This window comes from Zootoca vivipara, chromosome Z1 (assembly GCF_965207765.1).
Source record: "Zootoca vivipara chromosome Z1, rZooViv2.hap1.1, whole genome shotgun sequence".
Classification (NCBI taxonomy): domain Eukaryota; kingdom Metazoa; phylum Chordata; class Lepidosauria; order Squamata; family Lacertidae; genus Zootoca; species Zootoca vivipara.
In genome coordinates, this window is record NC_142583.1 from 21,955,084 (window position 1) to 21,980,721 (window position 25,638).

At 41.1% G+C, this 25,638-nt stretch overlaps 1 protein-coding gene across 13 annotated transcripts in view; it reads right to left on the minus strand.

The window, feature by feature from the left end:
• Positions 1–25,638, minus strand: part of FIP1L1 (factor interacting with PAPOLA and CPSF1) — a 34,685-nt gene that overhangs the window by 968 nt on the left and 8,079 nt on the right. For 3 of the 13 annotated variants that reach the window (XM_088659428.1, XM_035112101.3, XM_035112099.3), the window contains 8 exons: positions 22,683–22,792; positions 21,284–21,391; positions 17,603–17,696; positions 16,583–16,739; positions 12,137–12,191; positions 8,427–8,482; positions 4,073–4,286; positions 327–464 (listed from right to left, as the gene is read on the minus strand). In XM_088659428.1, coding sequence (XP_088515554.1) covers positions 327–464; positions 4,073–4,286; positions 8,427–8,482; positions 12,137–12,191; positions 16,583–16,739; positions 17,603–17,696; positions 21,284–21,391; positions 22,683–22,792 — 932 coding nt within the window. Of the gene's footprint in view, positions 1–326; positions 465–4,072; positions 4,287–8,426; positions 8,483–12,136; positions 12,192–12,591; positions 12,619–16,582; positions 16,740–17,602; positions 17,697–21,283; positions 21,392–22,682; positions 22,793–25,638 lie in introns of all 13 variants that reach the window. The other 10 variants (XM_088659416.1, XM_035112098.3, XM_088659417.1 and 7 more) reach the window with 6 other exon arrangements.

Below are 25,638 nucleotides of genomic sequence, written 5' to 3' on the forward strand. Positions count from 1 at the left end.
ATTCCACCTCTACCCAAGCAAGTCCCAATGTTCACACTGCCCAAAGAGAACACAGAGATTGTGGCTGCCATGTAGTTGCAGAGGCTTTCCTTAACATCTAGAGCAATATGTAATTGGTTGAGAAATCCTAATAATCCATCACCCATGGCTGAAACTTATATCCTGGTCATATGACAGAAGGGATAATATCCTACTGGTATATTCTCTACTTCTGGCTGTTTTTAAATGTCAGCAACTAAAAAGCAGCACATCAATAGCCAAGGTCTTCCTCCCATGACACTTCAATCATCCTACAGCATTACTTCAAAGATTATTAAAGAGCTAACCTTCGTGATGACTTGTGTCTTGTCTCTTCCTTCTCTCGATGTCTCCTTTCTCGGTGTCGTTCTTCTTTCTCTCTGCTTGTTCTATGCCGTTCATAGCCTCTATCTGCATATTCTCTGTACCTGTATCGCTCCTCATCACTAGCAAGAAAATAAAAACATGCAGCAGAGACAAAAACAAATGCTAAAGTAGCATCAATAATCCTTGTCTCGTCCCATGCACAGAGAAAATACAGGTGTTCATGTGATTTCTACATTCAGCAGAACACAATTTTCTACTGAAGGTATTACTAAAATGGGAATTTGTAACCTAACACCGTGTGAAACTACCATTGTACAGTTCCGACAATGGAGAATGTATTTGAAGGAATGAAAAATACAAACATTAGTAAAATCAGATTTCATTATGTACAAATAAATTGTTATCTTGGATGACTGTACTGCTGAACAGTAGCAGAGACTGTCGGTCTGATAGTTAACTCTTCATAAAGGAGAAATATTCATAGCCCCCTTTGAAAATCTCAGGACACAGAGTACCAAATATATTGCTAAGCCATTAATATGCCATCAAAAAATAAGAAAAGGAATGTGATCTGTTTCTTCATATTGCAGTAAAGGTTTCCATCTGCTAAATTAAAAGAATGAAAGTTCCCCAAACAGAAAAATAAGTGGCTCACCACTTTACTCAGTTAAGCTTGCAATTATAATTCAAAATATCATGTTTAACATTGAGTGTTATTCAAATACATTTGTTGGTCAGTATACATCTAATCTTTGGGATCAACTACAAATGAAAAAGAATAAAGTTATGATGTCCCCCCTGGGATGCCTGGGTACACACAGTGGCTGTTCAAGCTGTGTGCACAGGACATTTTGGTTGAGCATGGGGGGGGGGGGACTTCCTGACGGCAAAAGCAATTTGACAACAGAACCAATTAGCTAGAAAGGTACTAGTGGGCTCTTGCACTGGAGGTCTTCAAACGGAGACTGGGCATCTATATGTTAGGTGTGTTTTGTTAGGGGTGCTCTACTGTGCATTTCCTGCATCAAGCAGGATGGAATGTTGACTAGATGATACACAAGACCCCTTCCAACTATTATGCTGACCCAAAAGTAGCCACTGTTGTGAACTCCACATGTTGTTAAGACTTCCAAGTCCCATCAGCCCCAGCCAGCATGGCCATGGGATGATCAATATCACCTGTAGTACATACACTACATTGCTGCTTGTTTTAACAAATAAAAGATTCTCAATCAATCAAGCTGATATCCTTCACGTCTTCCAACAATATCTGGAGTGACTATAGAGTTTGAAGTTACCCACAAATAATTACGTATGTACTCACACAGTGTTAAATTAAGGACCTGCACTTTGGCTATGGCGGCACTTTCCCTAATCTGCCATTTATCTCATCTGATCGTTCTGATCCACAGCCAGGATTCAAAAAGCACCTTGAAACTGACAGATTTTTTAAAAACCCCTAAACTTTAAGGGGAGAACTGTCTTGTGTATCATATCAATCTGAGCAGTTGCTCTTCAAGAGGGACAAAGGCTACTTTGACTTGTTCCACTGTTCTTTCAATCCTGGCCTTTCCCTTCCATGCCAAGGAGACTCTAGGCTACTGTGATACATTATGTACGCAAAACATTAAAGAGTTGGGCATAAAGATTGAAGGGTCATGCTGTATTAAAGCCCCCAAGAAATGGTTTTTTAAATGAAATTGTGATATACAAGTATTTTTTATAAATAAAGAAGGTCCTAGGGTGGGTTACAGCAATTTAAAAATACAGTCTAAAATCAGTTTAAAACAAATGACAGGCAAAATAATATTGAGGTACTAAAAATCTCTCTCAGTTGTCAAGGGTCAGGGTAAATAGACTCTTTTTGGATGGGATAAACTCCACAACAGGGGTCCAACATTTATTTTCTGAAGGAAGCAATTTCCAAAGACCCTGTAAGGTTACTGCTTAAAAAAAGAAATTGTGCACCACATACTGCTCAGTGTGAAATGGACATCTAGTTTAATTTGAATGGAAAACTAATCTCATAGAATCCTAAGAGTTGGAAGGGACCCTTAGGAACATCTAGTCCAACCCCCTTCAATGCAGGAGTAGGCAGCTGTCCCACATGGGGACTGAACTTGCAACATCGGCATTATCAGCACCATGCTCTAGCCAACTGAGCTATCGATTCCATAATTTAATTGCAAAGTGTTGGGAGGGGGTACAAAATGCACAGTAAAGGCAAATTCCCCAGACTCCTTTCAGACATGGCACCATTTCTGGTGTGAGAGTAGAGATGTGAAGAACAGATGCCACATTTCATGGCTTGTGGATGCTAATTTTTAAGTTTCTCTACAAGACCAAAAGCTATACTGGTACACCAATGTCAAGGTATCCACTTATAAATGGTAAAAAGTCTGTGTGCATCCCCCCCCCCGTTATTCATTTGTCACAAATGTTTTCGTAAGCTGAATAATTGATAAAAACAGGACTATTAAACGATGAAGCAAAATTTGTTCAAGGGTGTCATATCTACATGATCTGTCGTTCTCAAGCCTCCCACTTTCCCTGTTACTCCCCTAATCAAGTTTTTACTAGACCAAGGGTCCCCTGCTTTCTCACATCGCCATGTGGCAGCAGCTTTACTGCAGATGTTGGATAATTTAGTCACATAAAAACCCCTCTCCTCTCCCCACCCCTTCCCTGACTGATAAGTCTGGCAGCAACACAGAGACTTCTCTGGGCCTGGAAAACATTAAGGCTCATTTCAAGCACCCTTGAATGACCAGGCTTTTTCTGGCCTTCAATCAAGCTGCCTAAGAAACAGATGTTAAATTGATCTTAACGTCTAACACACTGACCCAGTAATTTGTAACACAAAACACACACAAAATATCACCCCCAGCACACACACATACGTCTTATATGAACAAAACATCACCATCGTCATCTTATACTTCCAAGTCAATTCTTTAACGCTCATAGCAATTTTTTTAATCCCCTGTGTTAACCAAGATAATGCAGACTTGTTTTGCTGACCTACAAGGAAAAACTATAACAATCGTTTTCAAAACCCAATTTAATACCCAATGCATAAAACATTTTGAAGTGGAAGGTGGAACAAAAATGATTAGAAATAGTATCAAGATGTGAAAATGGTATTCAACGATCTCCGGACAGAGGAAATGTGGGGCTTAACTGCTGCATAAACAAAGGGGCTAAAGTTTATGTAATACTGCAGCCACTGTATTGTAGCCCTGGTATTGCTTAACAGGATGAATGGCATAATTGAAACTGCTAGCAAACAGTACTTTATTCCTCCTCAGGTATTAAGAGCTCTCATCCCAGAACAACTGAACTCACAAAGTAGTACGAATTGAAAGTTTTAGACTGGAACCAGTTACTGTAGGAACTTCAGCTGTAAAATGGTTAGGGGACTCAAACCCATTAGGCCCTTCTATTATTAATGTTCTGAATGCTTAGAGCAGATTCCTTCCCAGGAATTAGCAATTAAAATCATCAGCTCAGCACAATTTGCCTGCAAAGCATTTGTTATGTACCACTTATTGTCATACTTCTGGTTTGCATCTGAAATTGCTGGCTAAGGTTCCAACGACAAACAAAATGTGAGCCCCACCCCTTGTTCCCTGAGAATACACAGCTGCATGTTGGCTTTAAGTATGTCTCTAGTACAGACACAAAACTCCTACCATCAAGTAGCATTAGACAAAACCCTCAAACTCACCTATTGAACACACTAGGAGTCGGGCTATGCTCCCGCTCTCGATCTCTTTCTCGGGTACGCTCTCGCTCCCTATCACGGTCACGATCCCTTTCTCGATCTCTGTCTCTCTCTCTCTCCCTCTCTTTATCTCTTCTTGAATAATAATCCCACTGTTTGGTTGTGTCCATGAGACTAGTCCATGATGGAGCGGAACCTGTAAGGTGCGGAAAGGTGACTAAAGAAGAAGAAAAATGCCAGCATTAGAAAGAAAAAAAGTTGACAACAGTGGAAAAGTGTGATATGAAATCAATGACATCCAATCTTATATGCTTAGCTGAAGCCTAGAAGGCAAGTTCAGTGACTCTAGCCCTGTTATTTGCATGCTACTTTACCACATGTAACAATTAACTCTCAGGTTATTTTCATACGAGTCTGTTTGTTGGATAACTGCTCTGTATCAATACTTGCTTACTTTTCTTAGTAGCAAACACTATTCACAGCAGTAAACACAAAGTCATATACAGTTAAGGATTGCCCCCAGGGAGTGTTTAATGATACTTTATTTAAAACACAAGTTTTCGTATTATTTTGTGATCACAGCTGATTTTTCTTAAAAAGTGCTTATTAAAGTGTTACTTCTTTCAATACTGCGGTTCTGAAACTGAAATTCTAAGTCAGGCATCCCCAAATTGTGGCCCTCCAGATGTTTTGGCCTACAACTCCCATGATCCCTAGATAACAGGACCAGTGGTCAGGTATAATGGGAATTGTAGTCCAAAACATCTGGAGGGCCGAGATTTGGGGATGCCTGTTCCAAGTGGTGCAGAAAAAAGAAAGGCTGAAAGTTTACTAGGCACTGAGCATTTTAAGCCAAAGGAACATACAAAACCACCAGTGAGGAGTGTTTTAGTCACTGGGGAACTGTGTGGAAATGCATAACCCACTTAGATAAAAAGCTAATTTGAGGTGGACACTAAAAAAGAAAAAGGGCTTTGGTTGTCAGAAAATGAAACTGCTATCAGTTGAAAGCTTCTGGTAAGGTGTGTGCTACTCAAACAAGGGGGATTTATCGAAGAAGAAAAGGGATCTAGCACCTCAGCATGCCTTCCAATTACAGAACAATTTGTAGCGATGGTGAAGCTCCAAAGTGTGCACAAGGGGGCTTCTTAGCTTGCACTCCCGACATTCTTTTTGCATTCACACAGGCCTTACTAGATCTCGGCCAGTGCTCTGCATTTCCATTCATCGCTGGTTATTTAACAGAAGTATAATAAATAATAATAATAATAATAATAATAATAATAATAATAATTTATTTTTTATTTATACCCTGCCCACCTGGGTGGCTTCCAACAAAATATTAAAATACAGTAATCCATCAAACATTAAAAGCTTCCCTAAACTGTGTGGCTCAGAAGTTACTTACACTGCTAACATCTTCAACACACTTCCATTATGTTTTTACATTTTAACTATGGTTCCATGCTTTAGCACGGAAGTCAGCCAATGATCATACTTCCAAAGAGTAGCATGATCCCGAGGCATCTAGGCCACAGGCAATGGTGGCTTCTCTCCCCTTGGCCAGTTTCCTGCTCCAGCAACTCCACCCTCCTCAACAAATCATAGAACTATAGAGTTGGAAGAGACCACAAGGGCCATCCAGTCCAACCCCCTGCCAAGCAGGAAACACCATCAAAGCATTCTTGACATATGCCTGTCAAGCCTCTCCTTAAAGACCTCCAAAGAAGGAGACTCCACCACACTCCTTGGTAGCAAATTCCACTGCCGAACAGCTCTTACTGTCAGGAAGTTCTTCCTAATGTTTAGGTGGAATCTTCTTTCTTGTAGTTTGAATCCATTGCTCCGTGTCTGCTTCTCTGGACACGGAGAATGCCCAGGGTGCTTAGGATGCAAATATTAGGCTGCCATCTTCAAACTACTAATTCTAGCACAGCCCCAAGAACATCCCTCCCATTCCTCCCCACTAACGTTAAGAGGGTTAGGGAGACAATAACTAAGCAGGGCTAAGGTAATAGAGCAAAGTGCCTGCTTGCCTCTCCTCTCGGGGACAGGAATGCCTGAACATCAGGAATTCATAACTCCCAGACTCCTTTCCTCACACCAGTTAATTGGGAGTGCAGCCTCACTCATTAATACATTATTAGTCTTTGCTGTTGCTGAATGGTGGTGATGCCGATGCATAAATCTTTCAAGTGCTCCATCTAATGACTCTCAGGAGGAGCGCTGCAGAGGTTAACAACTGCTGAACTTGTGGGTGGGAAACAAGAGTAGGATTCTGAAGTGAATTGTATTCAAGGGCTCCATTTGTAGCATGCAAAGGTGTGGGGGGAGGGTGGGTATAAAATTCTCTAAGAAAATGGAACAGAAGAAAATGCTGGAAGAAAAAGAATTACTGAAATACAACTTCCAGCATCATGGCCTATAATCTACAGCAGAACAATTTGTATTTTTGTAATTTTCTTGAACCACAGAAATGTTATTTTTGACCACAGGAAGGAAAAACACATTTTAGTTTTTAATTTGGGGCTTGGTGGAAGAGAAGAAAGAAGACAACTAGAATTTTAAGAAATAGCTGGACTTTACATAGAATTCCCCGAACTTCCAATACTGTCATGGATGTAGCATCCATCAACCACACCTTTTCTGTATGAGACAAGGGTTAAGATCTACCTTTGAGAGAGGACTCTGCAGTTTCTTTTCTCTTTTTCTGCTTTTATTTAGGTTAGTTTTTTATTGTATTGTACTATGATAAAGCCCTAATAAAATCTTGTAAAAAACTGGCATCCATCAATAGAAGTGTGGTGCAGATCTTAGTATTAAATATCATTAAATCTGACTCCTCAACCATTTAAAAACTAATTACACTTGGCAAAGCCGACAGCAATATAAAGAGATCAAAATGATGAACTTTTTGTAGAAGAATGGAGACCTTTTTAGACTATTTGGAAAACAAATGAAATCGTGGGCAAGATTCAAGATAGGAGTATCAGAAGAAAGTAAGGAGTAGCAGAAGAATGACAAAGTAATTGTATTAGAGAGATATTGGTACTAAGACAATAACTTGATATAGAGAGAGTTGGAATAAAAACACTGGAGGTGTGGGTCTACGCATTTGAATCAGTGCTCAGAATGTGATGTTTGATGCCAGTTTTAAGATCTGTTATGTTTTCTTCACGAGGGCTTTGGGATAATTTCTGTAGATGTCCTATTCTGAAGCGACACATTCTCCCAGTCAGCTTACTCCAAAAGCACTTGCACAGAAAAGAAACCCAGCCCTTATGTGTGCTGCGCATCACACTTAAGATAGTATAACTCTCCAGCAGACTTACTGAACAATGCTCACAGATTTTGGAGGAAGCCCTTATAGCCTTAAATGAAGAAAATATCAATCCATAATATATGTTGTTTGAGGATAGAGGTACCGTACCAAGTGTGAGACCTCCTCCGAAATATGGAAGACAGAGAAGGCAATTTCAATACTTTCACATGAGCACAGATTAATAAAGGCATCTGCTTCCCATTAAAAAAAGTCATTCCGAGCATCATCTGTTTTTTGTTACCTGAAGCAAAATTCTGGTTTGTTCATTCATACCCACACACTCCTCCCATTTTACTGGAGCTTCATTCTTGCTGCTTGGCCATTACAAATTCTCTGTACTTTTAATCTGACTCATGAAGATGAGGGAGAAAGAGGGAGAGAGAGAGATTGGGCACTGCTTCTATAACTTAACAGTACACAAGTCTCTAATTAATGCGGGGGGAGCACCCTGCCCCCAGCAGCACGATCCCAGTGGGGTGCCATCGTGGCTCCCACCCCCGCCTCCAGGACGCGTGCCAGCCCCGCCCCCGCCTGCTCTTCGCCCCCTGGTGCTGGAGCAGGAAGCTCCGTCACTGCCTGCACTTAAGCCAAACGTCTGCATATTGAATATTATTGCCTGTCAATTTCTAAAAGGAAAATAAAAAGAAATATTTGATGAAATATTTTTCTTCTTCTTTGTAATAACTACAAAGAGTAAATACCTGACTAAAAAACAAGGGAAAGGAACCAAACACAGCAGACGGCATTTGTTTATGTGTGCAAAGGAGAATATGTGTCATACACCATGCTTACCAGCTTCACACGCTTACCAGAGTACCATTTTTTCCCAAAGAATTAAAAACTATTATACAGGAAGCTTGTTTGCATCAATGCATCCTGAACAAGAGGAAGAGGTTACATATAAAAAGAAAGGTTAGAAGCATCTCAAAGAATACGCTGTGCACCAAGCGGCTAACCTGCCAACTCAACATAGGTTGAACTTAAAAGTGTAGCCACCCTGTCAGCCCATTTTCAAGCAGTTTTGAAGATACTTACCACCGCCATATGGAAATGCCCGAGCTGAGCGGCTATCATAGCCAGAGGAATGTCCACTGTTGAAAGAGAAGCACACAATAAATTTATCTTAATCATCTTGCCGTTTAAAATATCCAGTTCTGGTTGCTGAAGCTGGTAGGGTATGATACTCGTCATATCAGGGATGTAATCATTCATGTAATCAGTCAGTGTGCAATAGCTCCTCTGTTGTCAGTGAAGTCATTTTTAACATTACAGTGGTACCTCGGGTTATGAACTTAATTCGTTCCGGAGGTCCGTTCTTAACCCGAAACCATTCTTAACCTGAGGCGCGCTTTCGCTAATGGGGCCTCCCACTGCTGCTGCACTGCTGGCGCGAGACTTCCGTTCTCATCCTGGGGCAAAGTTCTCAACCCAAGGTACTACTTCTGGGTTAGCAGAGTTTGTAACCCGAAGCATTTGTAACCCGAGGTACCACTGTATCTGATTTGTTACCTTTGATCCTAAACCTCCACTATCTTGTAGGGTGTCTCTGGCAAAGAAAAGGCTGAGGAGTAAACCCTACACGAATCCAGAGTGGAGATGGCTGGATGGCACCTTCCACCAACTCCTGCAGCCAAGCTGGTGCTACTGTCTCTTGAGACAGACAGATGCCAACAATATGCTGGTCTTTGGCACTTGACATATATTTTTCGGGCCCACTCTATTTTTGTGGGTGGAAATTATTTTAAATGTTGTATTTTAAAGTACTATAACCCACCCTGAGACCACAGGGTAAAGGTTGGATAATAAAAAATCATCACCATCATGTCATATCTGCCAAAATAATTTGGAGTGACTATAGCTTTTGCCTCTAGCTCTGCACATGCTATGCTTTCAGCTCTGGTGCGATAATGGAAGACAATCTGGCCAACTGGACCAACCCTGCATTAGGCATAAGATTCCTGCATTGCAGGTGGTTGGACTACATGACCCTCGTGGTCCCTTCCAACTCTACATTTCTATGATTCTACGCCAAACACTGGAAGGATGGTTATTGTGCAGCTCAGCAGTGGCTATAATCATTTGTTAGACACAGGCAGAACATTACACAGATTGATGTGACCAGGATTCTATCCTGACCCTAAAGCAATCAAATGTGGCAAATTCATCCACATCTATTTTATTCACTATAACACGGTACAGGGTGAATGAAGGTCCCACTTGGACAGTCTGCCATATAAAATCATTATTCATGAGACTGCTATATATCATATACACTAGCAGCCAACTCAGATGATAAATGTTGACAGAAATAGAGCCAAAATTGGGTCACTGAAAAACAAGAGACATATATCAGTATGCTCAGAGCAAAAAGTACCACATTTTTTGCTCCATAAGACGCACCTGACCAAAAGATGCACCTAATTTTTTAGAGGAGGAAAGGGGGAAAGCCCTGGTTTTGGGGGGATCAGCTCACAGTTGTGCAGCTTTTTTGCAAATGGGGAAAGCTCCATTTTTTGAGCATCAGCTCAAAGTTGTGCAGCTTCTTTTGCAAATGGGAAAAGCCCCGTTTTGGGGGGGATCAGCTCACAGTTGTGCAGTTTTTGTTTTTTGTTTTGCAAAGGGGGAAAGCTCCATTTTTTGAGCATCAGCTCAAAGTTGTGCAGCTTTCCTGGCTAATGGGAAAAAATACTGTTTTTATGGAGTTCAACTCAGTTCTGCAGCTTCTTTAGGAAAGGAAAGGGAGCAATTTCTACAGTTTCCAGACAGATATTCTAATCAGCCAGTCACATGTTGCTGGGGAAACACAACAATGGAGGCCTGAGCAAGGGGCTGGGGAGGGAGCTAGCTTCTCTTATCTCCCTCCCGATCTCTTGCAATCAGCTGCTGAGCGGGTTCCTTTGCTCTCTTTCCCTCTTGTTAGCCTTTAGCTCTTTCTAAGAAAAAAAAAGAGAACGATCTGCTTTTCGCCCCTGGCCAATTCGGCTCCAGGGACCATGCATTCGCTCCATAAGACACACGTAATTTCCTCTTACTTTTTAGGAGGAAAAAAGTGTGTCTTATAGAGCGAAAAATATGGTAAGAATTTGTGTGTTTTTTAAAAAAAAACTTAGGAGGCAGCTCCCTCCCATGGTCCAATGATGTGTGACCATGCTCAGTAGCCATGAAATAATGAGTGCTTAATCTGTTGGGGGAGCAGGAACACCAATAGAAGAAAGGAGAAATGGAATGCCTTATTTGAGCTCCTTACAGCTTACATTATGGGTGGTGAACCCCCAAGCTCACCATATGTTCCCCACCAGCTCAATTTCCAGGTGGCAATAGCGCTTGGAGCACAGAGTCATGTGGGGATGGAGTCGTTTGTGTCCTCATCACAGTGCTGGGCTGAGGATGCAAAGTGCCCCACTCATCAGATGACTGTCCTGAAAAGAGGGCAAGTAAAACCCCTTCTCAGATGATCTGCATGGATCGCCTGAGGAGAGGTGTGTGTGTGTGTGTGTGTGTGTGTGCGCGCCTGTTGAGTGTGCTGTATGTTTGGGGAATAGTGGTCACCTCCACCCCCGGCATGCATTCGCTGGAAGTTTGGCCAAGGGTGGATCTAGCTCTGGTTTACGGCATCCTGGAGAACAGCATGGCTGGGAGACATGGATGCTGAACAGCAGCACTCCTGCTGGGAAGTAAAAATATACTTGTATCCTACTTAACTTCATATTCTCCCAGTTTCAGCTGAATGGGGAAAATATCAGCTGAAATAAGTAAAATACTAAGGTTAAAAAAGATATGTATGGTTTAATTTACTTTCTATTATATGTTTTATCACTCCCCATATATCTTGAATTAATTATATTTACTTCATCTGCCATACTTAGATGAGTGCTATTTTTCTTCTTGAAGACAGTTTAATATTTTATAAAACACTTTCAGACTGTGGTTTTAGAAATGAGGTAATGAAAACCTTAAGTAATGTTTATCAGCCTCTTAGGTTTATGGAGAACTTCATTCCACTAGAAGTGTAAGGAAGAACAAAATCATTCTGTGTAAGAAAAAAGTATGTTGGAAATGTGGCAATCAGGAAGCAGTGCAGGAGAAAAGGACTTGATAGAGGGACCAAACTACAGGTGATTGTACGTAAGACAATGAAAGTTCAGACTCTTTAGAGAAGAGTGCCCAAAGGAGCAAGAAAAACCATCTTAAGCAAAACGGTGAGGGCTTAATCTAACTGAAAGGACAACATGAAAATCTCCTGTAGCCTTCAAAATAACTCAGATGGGAGGATTAATTTATTCTGTCTATTGGAACAGGGTCTAGAGACCTTCCAGAAAAAATACTAAATGCAAGAGCAGTTAAAGAAATAACTAGTCACTATTTTCTCGCGCTTCCACCAATCCAACACGCAACAATTTCACTGAGAAGTAAACAAAACAAAGCATCATGATTTTTAGTTGGCTGATAATATATACCACAGCTCTCCTCACCAATGCTTACCACTACTCCTCTCTGCTTTTGCCTCCTTACAAGTTTAGCTCAAGGTCAAGTAAGGAGAAGTAGCCCTGGACCTGCACTGTTTCTGCACCTGTAACAGATTCCATACATCTCCTCCTCCTCACCCACTGCCAAAATAGGCTGTTGGCATGAGCAAGTCAAGAGCCATGCCTGGTTGTTCTCTAAACTTGAAGCAATAACCACACCTTGCTTGACATGCAGGGAAAACGTACTTCGTTGAGATCATTCTACAAACTGAAATTTACCTTTCTATAGTCGGTATTAGGGAAGGTGGTGGTCCTCCAGGTGGGGGAGGGAAGCCTGAAATATTTGAGAAACAAAGAAGTTGCCTTAGCTTATCACTGCTAATTAACTCCTGAAAAACCCAGTACATGCAAGCTGTGTATATATATATATATTAAGATAAATCTGTGTAACAGTGAAAAGGAATGGCATGCCCAAAGTTAAATCATTATTTTCTTACATCATTTCCTTGCAATCTTATACTCAGCATATTTATTCTATTCCATTTATTTTATCCAATTCTTCAATTATATATATTTACCTGGCAATTAAAACTATTTCTGAATTTTAGCTATTTTCTCCAAAGAAATCAAAGTACATTTTTAATTTTTTTTTAAAAAGGGAAGTGGCAGATTGTCCCCCTATACCAAAATTGCATTCACATTATGTTTCATACTACTAAAACAGATAAATATACCTGGCGGTGGCACAGTTATTGGTATACCTAAAAACAAAAAAAATGCACCCAGTCATTTCAGTAATGAGTTTATTCTGCTTCCCACATTACCAGAACAGGTATCATGGCACTCATGCCAACAACGTATTAAAAAGCCAGTAAGAGTTGATAGCAATTTCAGCTACTGCCACTCCGTATTGGGCTTTGATCCAAAGATGAATTAGTGGGCAGCTGCACCAGCGGCAGAATTTGGGCCAAATGCAAGGTGATATTAGTGGCTTTAAGTTCAAAAATATGGGGAGCGGGGAGGCTTCACAGCATGCACCTTGACGCATGTGCCAAACAAGGTTCTGTGGTGTGGGATCGCTGCTTAAAACTCTCTGAAAGTAACACACCCATATTAATTAACTTAAAGCTGCTGCTTCCCTAAATTAACAGATTGCTTTGAAGATTCCGTATTTATCATGTCTTCATCGTCAGGACAACACTGAGTAAACACAAGGAAACTTCATTAGCAATCATATAAAGATTTTCCATCTGGAATATAAAAGTGTTATTGCCAACACTAAGCACACTCTATAAATCTAACCCTACAAATTAATGCAGTTACCTATGCAACAATAATCAGTTTAAAGAACACCTGTAAGTAAGTACTCCTTTCGCTGTACATGTGTATGGATATGCATGCACAAGTCAATGCAAAAACCCACCTGTGCCTTTATATCCTCAATGTTAACAGACAAGACAGCAGATTTAAAATGTAAAATGACAGGTTAATGTTAATTGGGCCATACTGTTGTCAAAAATGCACTGACTTTATAGCATTAATAGAATAACTTTCACGTTTCTAACACAGACACATGACATATTTTACCAACAAGCATATTTAGCTGCTTTTCCAAAGCATTGTAGGAAAGTCTACAGAATGGGCAATTTTAAAAATTCCTAATTCCTGAAAATCTTAGCCCAGACATTATTACTGCAATTGTTAGTTGAGTGTCTTTTCCAGTAGCAGCTATTCAACTTTCTAGTGTTTTATTTTCAAACAGTGATGGTTCTTTTTGTCTCAAAGGTATTTGCATCACGAGTGGCTAAGTGAACACAGTACAAGAGACCAAACTTCAAAGTGAGATCCTTTTTCAAAGGATTTTCTGAAGGATGTTTTATATTTGAATGCTTAAACGCTCTGGTCAGTAGTTCCAGCTAATATTAGGTAACAAGAAACTAACAAGAAACTTTCCCCTCTATAAACCAATGAGGAATGGGCAGGTTCTATTTTGGTAGGAGCTTTGAAGACAGAATGCTGGCAGCAGCAAAAATTTTAAAAGCCTGGAGAAGCCAAAGCCACTACTTATAAGTTATTTTCATATGGGCTGAAAATACAGGAGATAGCAAACAAAATATTCTGGCTGGGCTCATCTCATCAACCTGTCTGAATGTTACCAGTCCTCTGCTGCTTTCACCAAAGGGCTCAACTAAAGTTACAACACATGCAGATTTACTTTAACTTTGAACTTCAACAGATGAGAGCTTCTTCTTTAAGATTGCCTCTTACTTGTAGGTGGGACTAGAAGTTCACTCCAACATTTACCGTAGGCTAATATTATTCTTTACATTCCTATTTCTTTGAAGGCAACACATCTCCTATTTCTCCAACCAACCACGAATGCAAGTGCTATACTACAGAATTACTGTACTTTAAATGTTGCTACTTTTTTGTTCAAAAGGTTCCAGCATAACCACATGGCAAGCTGTATACCAGGGGTCCTCAAACTACGGCCCGGGGGCCGGATGCGGCCCAATTGGCCTGCCAATCCGGCCCGCGACGACCCCCGCCGCCGCTGCCCGCACTTACGGCGCGCAGCGCTCTTCCGGGTCGGGAAAAAAGCGCCGAAAATCCTTTGTGCGCATGCGCCTCTCCCGACCCGGAAGAGGTCATTTCTGGTGCACTTCCGGGTCGGGGGAGGCCCATACGCATGCGCACAACGGATTTTCGGCGTTTTCCACCCTGGAAGCGCGCCGCCGCGCCAGTAAGCGCTCGTGCGCATGCGCACAGACGCGCACTCCCCCGCCCGCCGGCCCGCACAGGCGCGCGCTCGACCGTCCTCCGGCCCGCTGCGCGATCGGCGCGGTGGGAACCGGCCCAAACGCCGGTAAGTCTGGGGACCCCTGCTGTATACCAACTGCACAATTATGTTGTTCAAGAGCACCAAGGCTGCAATCCTAAGCGTAAGTCCCATGCTCGTGACTGCACTGTAAATTTTCATGGCTTTTTTGTACTACACATTAAGAATGCATTACCTGGGCTGTGTATAAAAATGATTTTAGCTTTTCCTCTTTCAGACTTTGTTTAGCCCGAATGAATTTACCGGTAAGCACAAAGTAAAGAATGCAATTTGCCACACAGAGGCCAAATCTGAAAGGGGCCAGGAAGAGAGGGCAAAAGTTTGTTACTCTTCTTAGAAAAGGGACATCATCCGGAGAATGGAAAGTAGGGCCGATAATTCCTTTAATCTTTACAGGGTTGGAGAGAAACATGGAAAAGAACATAGGCAAAAAAGGAAAGCAGTTGGTATGGACTGCTTTTGAAGACTAGCCCACCTCAGGCATCCACTTCCTACCACACTAGGCAGCAGTCAAGGTTATTGCAACAAGAGTCACAGGCAGTGGTTTGGCACTACTGCCAGAAGCCTCTGTGCAACTTTCCAGCCAGCTTCATGCCAACTGCTGCATTAGAAAAGGAAGTAGAAGCTCGTATGCAGTTGTCCAATGATTCCAGGTAATCCAGAAGCAAACTGTGAGTACTTGTCCAGAACTACATTCATGAACCCCCCCCCCCAAAAAAAACAACAACCTGGAATGAAATTGGTTGGAAAGTCATGCAGCCGCTGTGCAGAGCTGTGAAATCCCAGAAAAACACAAACAAAAAATGAAGGAAAGCCCTATATGAATCATAGGAAGGTAGGAATTAACTTGATTTTGAGTAAGTGCATTTCCAACAGAAACATTTGCATCAATGGAATTATGTCTTTAGCGCTATGCTGAATTCCACCCATGATGTCTGTACTGAGCCATAGATGTTTAACGTAGGAGTTCCTTTTGTTTCTTGAGACGATAGAAATCAAGCACTACGTACTACAGTGGAACCTCGATTTCCAAACGTCATCCGTTCCAGAAGACCGTTTGACTTCCGAAACATTCGAAAACCAAAAACTGAAAGTGGACGCCTCAATACGATAGGGAAACTCAAAACGGAAGCCGCGTGTGCACATTCGACAACCGAGGTTCTACTGTAACTCCAAATAACAATTGTTTACCATAATGCTGATGCAATTTTCAACTCATTTCCCCGCTATTTACAAGTATATTGGGTTACAAGATATTTGTAATTATGGTTTGAATAAAAGCAGTGTACTAAATATATGCCAAAGCGTCTTAAGATTAAATGTAAGCTAAATGATTCATAATGCATTTCATTTTCACAGGTGACTGAACAGAATTAAGGTTTGCAGTTTGCCTATGCAAATGTTTAAAAATCAGTGGAAATTTTACATCTCAATGGCTTCACTTTAATCTAAAGCAGTGATGGGAGCATGGCCAGCATTTCTACCACCCTGCTCCTTCACCAGCTGGCAGCCTTCCTTTGATCCAATTCTGCCTGGAGGCCACAAGTCACCAGCCCTTACATGAAGCAAATTGTAGTTGAATGCAACGTCAGTGAAGCAAGGGGATCTTCACCCGTGGAGGAGAAAATGCAAATAATGAAGAAAAATGCCTTCAAAGGAAAGATGAGGAAAAGATGTGGAAAACCCTTCATAAGAGAGGATCATGTGAAGCCAAGGTAACTCTTGGAAGTTGTCAAGCAAATTGCAAATCTTTTACTGGTCAGAAAAACCATCAAATCCCAATTATAGATAAATATATAAAAACACATCCTGAACACAACTTTAGCTATCTAAATAGAAACACTGCTAATTATGGGGTTCCCCCCCTTTCTGCATTTTTTTTTTACCTGGAGGAGGAATCAGAGGGGGAGCAGTACTGACAGATGGAGGTGGCGGAAGAAAAGGAGGTGGTGGAAGATGGGTGGGAGGAGCTCCTGGAGGAAAAAACGGAGGGGGCTTGGTAAAATTGTTGTCCACGTCGGCATTGGAGCGTTCAGAAAGAACCTACAAAACAGAAACATTACAATTTTCTTTTGAAAAGGGGTGTGTGCATATTTTCCCCTAATTTACAGATTAAGTAAAGTTTTTTTCTGAAATGAAGAAACATGTGTTTGCCTTCCATCAGAAACAGGAGAAATGTCTCAGTGAAAACTCTAAAGATTAAGAGGATAATACAAGCCACTGCTTGAATAGCCTATGTATTTTGATCTCTCATTCTCTAACAAACACTTCTAAAAAGTATGCTCACTTGAAATGAGAAGATGCAAGGTGAAACTTTGACAACACATGAGTGTGAGCATGCCACGGCCACACAATACCCTCAATTCTATGTTGCATTAGCGGTAAAGCATGCTGATGACTATAACACCCTAAGAGCACTCATTGCATACCATACTTTAACTAAAATGTCTCCTTTTCAAGGGGCAAAGACTTGTAACCAATGCAGTACTAAGCACTGTCTTGTCAGTGCAAGGATTTCCACTTGAGCAATAGGACTTCTTCCCCTCCTTTCCAGTGCATACCCCACACCCTCCCGAAATCTGTTCCGTAGTGTTTGGGGAACTCCAAGAACAGATTTAGTGGATGCGCGGGGGAGTGGAGAGGAGACGTCCCATTGCACAAGTGTAAATCCTTACACTGATGGGATGGTTACATTGGATACAAGCCACTGGGTTCTCTCAAGCTGCAATTCTCTCCAATTTCATGACAAATGGCTTAATCAAATATATGCTTTCTATTTGCTCACTCCTTTTGCATATCAAATATTATAATGTATCACATTTTCAATTATTTAAACTGAAGCTAAGGTGAAAGCAAAATCAGTCTTGTTGTACCCAATACGCATATGTAAGAGGGGAAAAGGAAACCTGTATGTTGCTGTTTTCATTCGCACGCCGCCTTCCTTCCACTCGGCTTATCGTGATCGTCTGTCCAATCACATCTATTGTACCAGAAAGCCTTCTGAAAAGAAATATAAAAGGGAACTGTTACACTGACACACAGGGCCAGAGCAAGACCTGGGGGAATGCATCTCAAGCCTTTCAAACACCTTGTGCATTCGTTTCAAAAGGCTATTTACTCAACAAGGATAATCAGCTGAGGGTTTTTCCCCCCTGTTTCTTTGTTTATTAAAGGCAGCAAGATCATCTCAATAGATGATGTGTCATCCCCCAAGAAGAAACACTGTACTTCGGTTTAAATATAAAATACTATATCAGCGGTATCACTGAGAACATTAGCAATATGAAGAGAAAATAAGAGGCATCTATTCAAACCTAGCATATACTTGCTTTTCTATTGAAGAAAAAAATCCTTGACATTAAAGGTGGCGGTAATAGAAGCTAAAGTTTCAGAACATTACTTAAAATGAAAGACTGCACGACTAAGAAGGTACTGATGAACTATTCACGCCGTGTATCACATATATTAAAGCAAGGCACCTATCCAACAACTGAAACTCTGGTACTCAACTAGTAGTAAACAACTTGTGAAAGCCAGGTTCTCAATCAACAAGTAGAATACATGTTGTTTCTGCTCTCTGCGCCTCCTGACTTCAGGTTGAAAGCTTGGTCTCCCCAACAAGGCAGATTCAGCTTTGGAGTCATCTGTTGACCTCTACTCTCAATCCTTAGATGGGGCAAAGAACTATACTTCCCAGCAAATAGTATTGCCTAAGAAGAGAAGATCAATTCTTGAACAGGCAATGATGCCTCAACTATAAATCCTTCTGACAGGCACGTTTCCAAATCTGCTGTACCATGCATCCCAAAGGGAAGCAAACCTCAACTTTTTTCTGTTGGGTGGTTTCTAGACAAAAACTACCATTCATATCCTACTGAAGTAAATGGCAAGACTCCATACATTTTAATAAGGTTGCATCTCATCCAAACAAAGCAAGTTAACATAAAACCAGAGTATTCCCTCTGCAAGTATGACACAAAGCCAGCATACAAAAGCCAGCTCTCAAGAGTTACTCTTTCCTCCCAATATTCATGTGGCTGAGAGGACAGTCGAAATTTGTGGCCGAGCTCAGAAGAGGGTTGAAAATGTGGATAGCTTATTGTAACATGCCATTTGCATAATCTGTTTTAAACTGTTTTTAATATTGTATTTTACATTGTTGAGACCTGCCCCTGGGACCTTGTGGTGAAGGGCAAGCAATAAATCTTCTATTATCATCATCATCATCATCATTTCCAGATTAACTTTTAAGGAAGGGAACATCCCAGGTTTTCCCCTTTAAGAATTGACATTTTTCTATTCCTGCAGTGCCTGTAGCTACAGAAGTGAAATAGTCTGGCAACAACAGTCAACAACTTTAATATTGTTAAAACAAAACACCACTAAGTCAAACATGATAAATATATGGAGAATGAATTCTACACTAGTTACAAAGGAGCCAAAATTTACAAACAGCTGATGAAAACGTAACCTAAGAAAAGCCTTGAAATCTTCAACAGTATTTCAAGGGAACATGGAAGGAGGCAAACTAAAAGCAGAAGATAAACACAACCTTTTTGCCAGCAGTTAAGAATTTTAGGTTGTTAAATCTTTAATAGTGTAACCTGCTCTGAAAAAAAACAGAAATTAATGGTTAGGAGAAAGATGAAGCTGCATTGATCATTAGCAATAGGAAGAGGGCAGCAGCAAGCATACAGAGGCAGACTATACACCAGAAAATTAGGGCCCCTATCGCCAAAATTAGGGCCCTACAGCAGTTGCTTTATACAGAATTCATTATATATCTGTACTTAAAAGGCTTCAACATTTAAACATAATATGAACTACACTGTCACAGATCCACAATTTCACTTAACTTTACTCAGCATGATCAGTATTCTACCATCCTCTGGCAAGCACAATGACTCCCAACCTTCCTTTCGACCTTGGAGTTGGGGGCAAGGTAGGGCAATAAGGAAAAAGACAACAAATTGTGTCCAAAATCAGCAGACAGCAATATTTCTACAAGCCAGTGGGAATGTAGTAAAAAGGCCCGTGAGCACATTCAGAGTGTGTTCCCCTTTCCACTGAGCAAATGCACCTCCAGCAAATAAATAAAGTATACTCAAGCTCTTTATGGGATCAGACTGTAAGCCAGGTTTCCTCAACCTCGGCCCTCCAGATGTTTTTGGCCTACAACTCCCATGATCCCTAGCTAGCAGGACCAGTGGTCAGGGATGAGAATTGTAGTTTCAAAACATCTGGAGGGCCAAGGTTAAGGAAGCTTGCTGTAAGCCATCAGAACAGATGACCCTGGGTTTGTTTTTTACTTGTCAGGAGGAAAAGCATCCTCATCTCATATGTCTTGGTGAGTGGTTTTGTAGAAGACTGTGCATCAACACAGTCACAACAGGCACAATGCTCCACCTGAACTTCAAGCTCAATTTCTGGACAATTCAAAACTCTTCCCCAACAAGCTCCAGATCAGGATGAGAGCTGAGCCTTGCGTATTTTGTACTGCGATTGTAGTGAATCCAACAGAGCCCTAAGTATCTCAGAAGTACTGTTTAACTGTGATGGTGATCCCTGCCTCACCTTCACCCCACCCCCAGCTTCAAGGGGTCCGGGGTTAAGGGATTGTCCTAGAAATCATGTAAAGTTTCAGAGTTATAGTGGAAGGTCAGTGACAAGATTCTACTCCTTGAAGAAGTGATCAAGCCAAGCAAAGTTTGTGGACCCTTGAATGAGTACAAGTCAGAAACCACTAAAAATACAGGTTTAAAATCTTATACTCAAGAACTAGGTGGGAAAACAAAGTTAATACAGGGTCTGCAACATGTGGATTAAATAGTCGAACAATTCAAAACACAAAATATCAGTGCCTGAAGACTGACAGAAATGACATATATACTTCATCTAGCTAGAGGCAATGAGCTAGGAATCGACAATCTTTTTGGAAAGAAGTAGGATGGCATACCTACTATTGTGGCAACTGTCACAAAAGCTGTTATTGTTAAAAATGATGGAAGATAAGGGTTGGGAGGTTGATCCTGTCTGCAAAGAATTGCTTTGTAATTTCACAAACCGATACTTTAAAAGTATGGTGCTATGGTGTGCTATGAAGGGATGCGAGGCCACCAGCTATCTAAAGGTATGGGTCTGGCAAGTACTGGATGGGTATCCTCCTTGGGTTCCACAATGGAAAGAAGGGTATACACAGGCACACACAGTTTACAGACTAGTTCGTATTCCTGTTTGTTAGCAGCATATGAAACCTGCTATTCTGATGTGAAGCTTGCCCTATTTCTATGCTTCCCTGTTACTAAATGATTATTATAATGAGACACAAGAACAAAACCTACCTGGTTTTGATAGTATTAATCCCCAGATATCACTGCACTCTAAGATTTAGCACTTTTGCTCTATGTAAGAAGTGTGGCTATTATTACCCACTACATTTATACTTTGGAATTAATGGTAGGGGTTTGTGCTGCAAAATCTGGGCATACCCTTAAGTCCGGAATGCTATTCTTGCCTAAACGCATACAACCAATGAGTAAAATTAGCATTGTAATTCAAAAAGGACCATGTCCCTTTTAACTTCTTACCTTAGTTCCGGCGATTCAGACCTCCCATATCGGTCCTGCCACTTCCCAACGCCTGAACTTGTTTTTCTGGCTGCAGTGCTCGGCTGTGACTGAGAAGAGGCGCTGTTTCTGGTGAGATAAATTTTCTAGGTCTTTCTTTTCCTCAGGCATTACCCCACTTTCAATGAACCCCCAATTGGCCTTTCCACATAGGAGATATAGAATATGTTGTCCCTTATTTATAGAAGAGAGAAGCAGAAACAAAACCTCCTCAAATCTATCCCTTCTTGACCCCTTTCCTTCTCTGCATAAGGTGATCCAAGAAGCCCTATGTCCCAGACTTAATTATCCAGGTCTCCACTGGGGACTCTGAACTGGCTTTCCGTTGATGAGGCACAGCCAGTAATGCTGCTATCAAGAAAAAGAACACTAGGTTATTGTGTTTAACCCCTGGGTTTGTGTCATTTTCCAGCGATAATGATGGGCTTGGGCCCAAACGAGGACGTTATTAAGCAAAGGAAACCCGCAAGTACAGGGTTCATTCATGGAATGCCAAACCATGGTTAGGTTTTAATATTTGAACCAACCCTTGGCCCAGTATGGACATCATGATAAGCCAGAGTTTATCACCAATCAGCATGAACCAAAGCTAGCCTTTAATGCACACAGCTAGTGCAGTCAAGGAAGAAATTTCTATATTTCATTAATCATACCTGAATTATGTCCATTCATTCTTTGATACATCGCTTAACAAAATCCCTAAGCACTGCACACAGATTTACAATCATAAATTCACAAGCAAAAAGTCAGTACATAGTATCAAAACACATAGAGAAGAATAGAGTAAAACATTAAGCAAAACATTAAAATAGAAACACCGCTTTGGGTGCTTTCAAGAAAAGATATAGTAAGCCTTTTTCAAACCCTAAACTGGTTAATCTTAACTGCTGTTAGTAGAAACAAAACCATTTCACAAACTATGTTCTGAATTTGGCTCATTTCAAACAAGCTATACTTAAGATTAAGATCATGTTGCTGATAAGATACAATTAATGGGAAAATGAAACAAAAGCTTCCAGTCTAGTCCTTGTGGAGGAAGGACAAGGGAAGCGGCTTGTTCCTGTCAGTGATTTCATCATGTAGTCCAGTTCATTATCTGTACTTACCTAGCACAGATGCTTTAAACAGGGACTTAAAAATCCACATTCTTACTATTGATCATGCTAAAATATAAAAAAATCCCTTTAACTTTTCCTAGTAAAATTCAGCACGCTTTAAATACATCTAGGTTTGCAAACTAAAGTATGAAAAAGGTTAAGATTTGAGACAAGGATAGCAAACTTCTCTTCACTTTAAGAAGAGAATGGTAACAACCAGAAGGTATTTTCTCTCTATGGCAGTTTGAAAATATCCAACTGACCTGTTTGATGGGATGCCTGTCTTGAATAAGGGAGGGGGAGAAGTAAACTCAGATTTGGTTGGTGGAAGTGGCATTTCTTTCTCCATGTTTCCAGTTCTTCCCTGCTGCACCTTCAGAATAAAGTTTCTTCATTAGCATTGTCTAATGTATTGGGGGCAGGGGGCGGGAAGGAAGCATATTGACTTAAAGTACAGGGCTGAACCACAAAACTCTTAACAAATTATGGCTGCTCATCTTAGCAGATCTTGTGCAGGAAAATTATGGCCTGGATTCAAAGACTGTTGCAACTAGTTCCATGTACCTAAAAGAGCCTGTGTCGCCCACACAAGCCTGTGATAATCCTTCTTTCAATCTGGGGGAGTTTCAAAAATAGTTTGTGCTACAGCATGAAGATCAGATATATCACAAGGGAACAGGTGAGAAATAAAAAAATTCCACTAGATATGTTTGATGAATGAGCATAAAGTAACTCTCTGAATGTCAAAAATGTTTGTATTATTGTGCTGCAACCTACATAAGATTTTTTGTAAAGCATTCTTCTTCAATGTGGGAGAGGGATAGAAACTGAATATTATACTGTAGTATGGTGAACTTTTGAAAAGTTTGAACAACCAGGTTTCTACCAGAACAAAAGCAAAACACACTCATATGGTCTCCACCGCGGAAAAGCAGTTCTTCATGGCATCTGGAGCAAAAAGCAAAACAAAGTTGCCACAGTAATTGTAGTCTCATTAAATGTGATCATCTCCTTTCAGATAATCATGCCAATCTTCAACATGAGAAAGGAATAAGGCTACAGAACGATTGTGTCTCTATAAACTTAAGAATTTCAAGCCATTGAACAAGGACTATAATAATCTAGACTAGTCTTCATGCAGACAGTACTGCACATGAACTGTGTCATTAAAAAAATGCCTCCCACTTGCTAAGAAAATTCTTCAAGTAAACAAAACTTAACATACAAATTAAGCACAGACAGGAATCAAAACCCTTTCTTTTTGCAATAGAGCAGGGTGCTCTTAGCTACATGCTTGAGGCAACAAATAATTACTACTATGTATGTGACAATAATGTCTCCCTCTGTTTAGGCCAGGCATAGGCAACCTTGGCTCTCCAGATGTTTTGGAACTACAACTCCCATGATCCCTGACCACTGGCCCTGTTAACTAGGGATAATGGGAGTTGTAGTTCCAAAACATCTGGAGAGCCAAGGTTGCCTATGCCTGGTTTAGGCAAAAAGAACATTGCGGTGTTGTACAGCTAATTATGACTGTATAAATTGCCAAAGAGCAGGCCAGGTAGGGTAAACCACATCCATTTTGGATTTGGATTTGATATCCCGCTTTATCACTACCCGAAGGGGTCTCAAAGCGGCTAACAATCTCCTTTCCCCTCCTCCCCCACAACAGACACCCTGTGAGGTAGGTGGGGCTGAGAGACTTCAGAGAAGTGTGACTAGCTAGCCCAAGGTCACCCAGCAGCTGCATGTGGAGGAGCGGAGACGCGAACCCAGTTCCCCAGATTATGAGTCTACCGCTCTTAACCACTACACCATACTGGCTCTCATCCATTTTCACAGCCCCATGCTTAGAAAAGTCACCAACATACTACTCCAATGCCATCAAGTAGTCTCAGAGAGCAGAGCCATCTGGACTGTTAAAACTCTCCAATCTGGGCATCCATACTATCACCAAAAGCCTAATGTATTCCCAAAGATCTCCCCCTATTTGAAGGCAGCAAAGTACATCTAGTCTTCAAATTCTCACCAGATGTTAGTGAAAAGCACCAGTGGACCACAAAATTTTAAATCAGGAGCATTCAAAGTATGCTATTGCAGTGCAGCAGTCAGAGTTCTGAGTTTGAATGTGGAAAACCAAAGTTCAAGTTTGCAAGGTGGCCTTGAAAGTCACTACCTCTTAGAATTGTTGCTAGGCTTAATGCCACCCTGAGGTCCTTTAAAGGATACAAAAAATAAGAGACAAATGAACTAGGAAAGAGATAACTTCAAATTATTAGTATTACATCAGCCTTGTCCAGACAACTGTGCATTAAAAGGGATTGGTAACTGGTTGCCCTTGGGCTCAAACCTCCTCCACCTGGCCCCTACTGGCCCAACCTAAATGAAAGTGTTTTAAAGAAAGGGAATCATATAGTTCCAACTTTCACTTTAAGAAACAAAGAGCTTGCATGAGCTTACAAATTCTATTCAACTGCACTCACATATGCATTCTGGAAAAACACAAGCACCCCCATCAATCTTGAAGCCATTTCTCCAAAAACATATTGGTTCCTTGGCACCAGGAACATACTCATCATCTTACACCATGTTGTCCCTTAATACTGTATAAAGTTTTTACACTCAGGTGTCCACAAATGGCAGTTGCCAATGGAGGCCCCTCCCACCATTTATCCAGCATGAAGCAAGACTCCTCTCCTCCCCCAAGTTCTCCACACAGCACTGAGATCTCAAGAGGACAAAAAACTCTCACACTTCATGCAGGAAAGAGAAACACTGCATTGCCTGTGAGTCCTACATGAATGTATGGCAGGGGAAAGGCAAGGTCTCATGTCTAGGTTCTAACTTCAGAAACAGTCATGTTCTTGCTGCTTCCCAGTATCTTGTAAGGCTAATTAAACTGTTCCCTCCCTGGAGCTTTCCATGCACATCAGAGGAAAAGGGTCAGTGATGACAGCTGTCTGCCAACACCAGCCATAATATATGTTCCTCTATCCTTACTGCCAGCTTTAAAGTTATCTATGTGGGAGTAAATTGCTCTGCCCCCAATAATACAGAAGTGGATCATTCCTGATATCAGTGAGAGAGAAGAGCGGGGGGGGGGCACAAGAGAAGCCATCCATTCAATTGGTTCTGATCATTCTCCAGCATGTTTTCTCACTTGAATACTGCACAGAAAATAAACACACATTAAACATCGACACTTCCATAAACTATAAA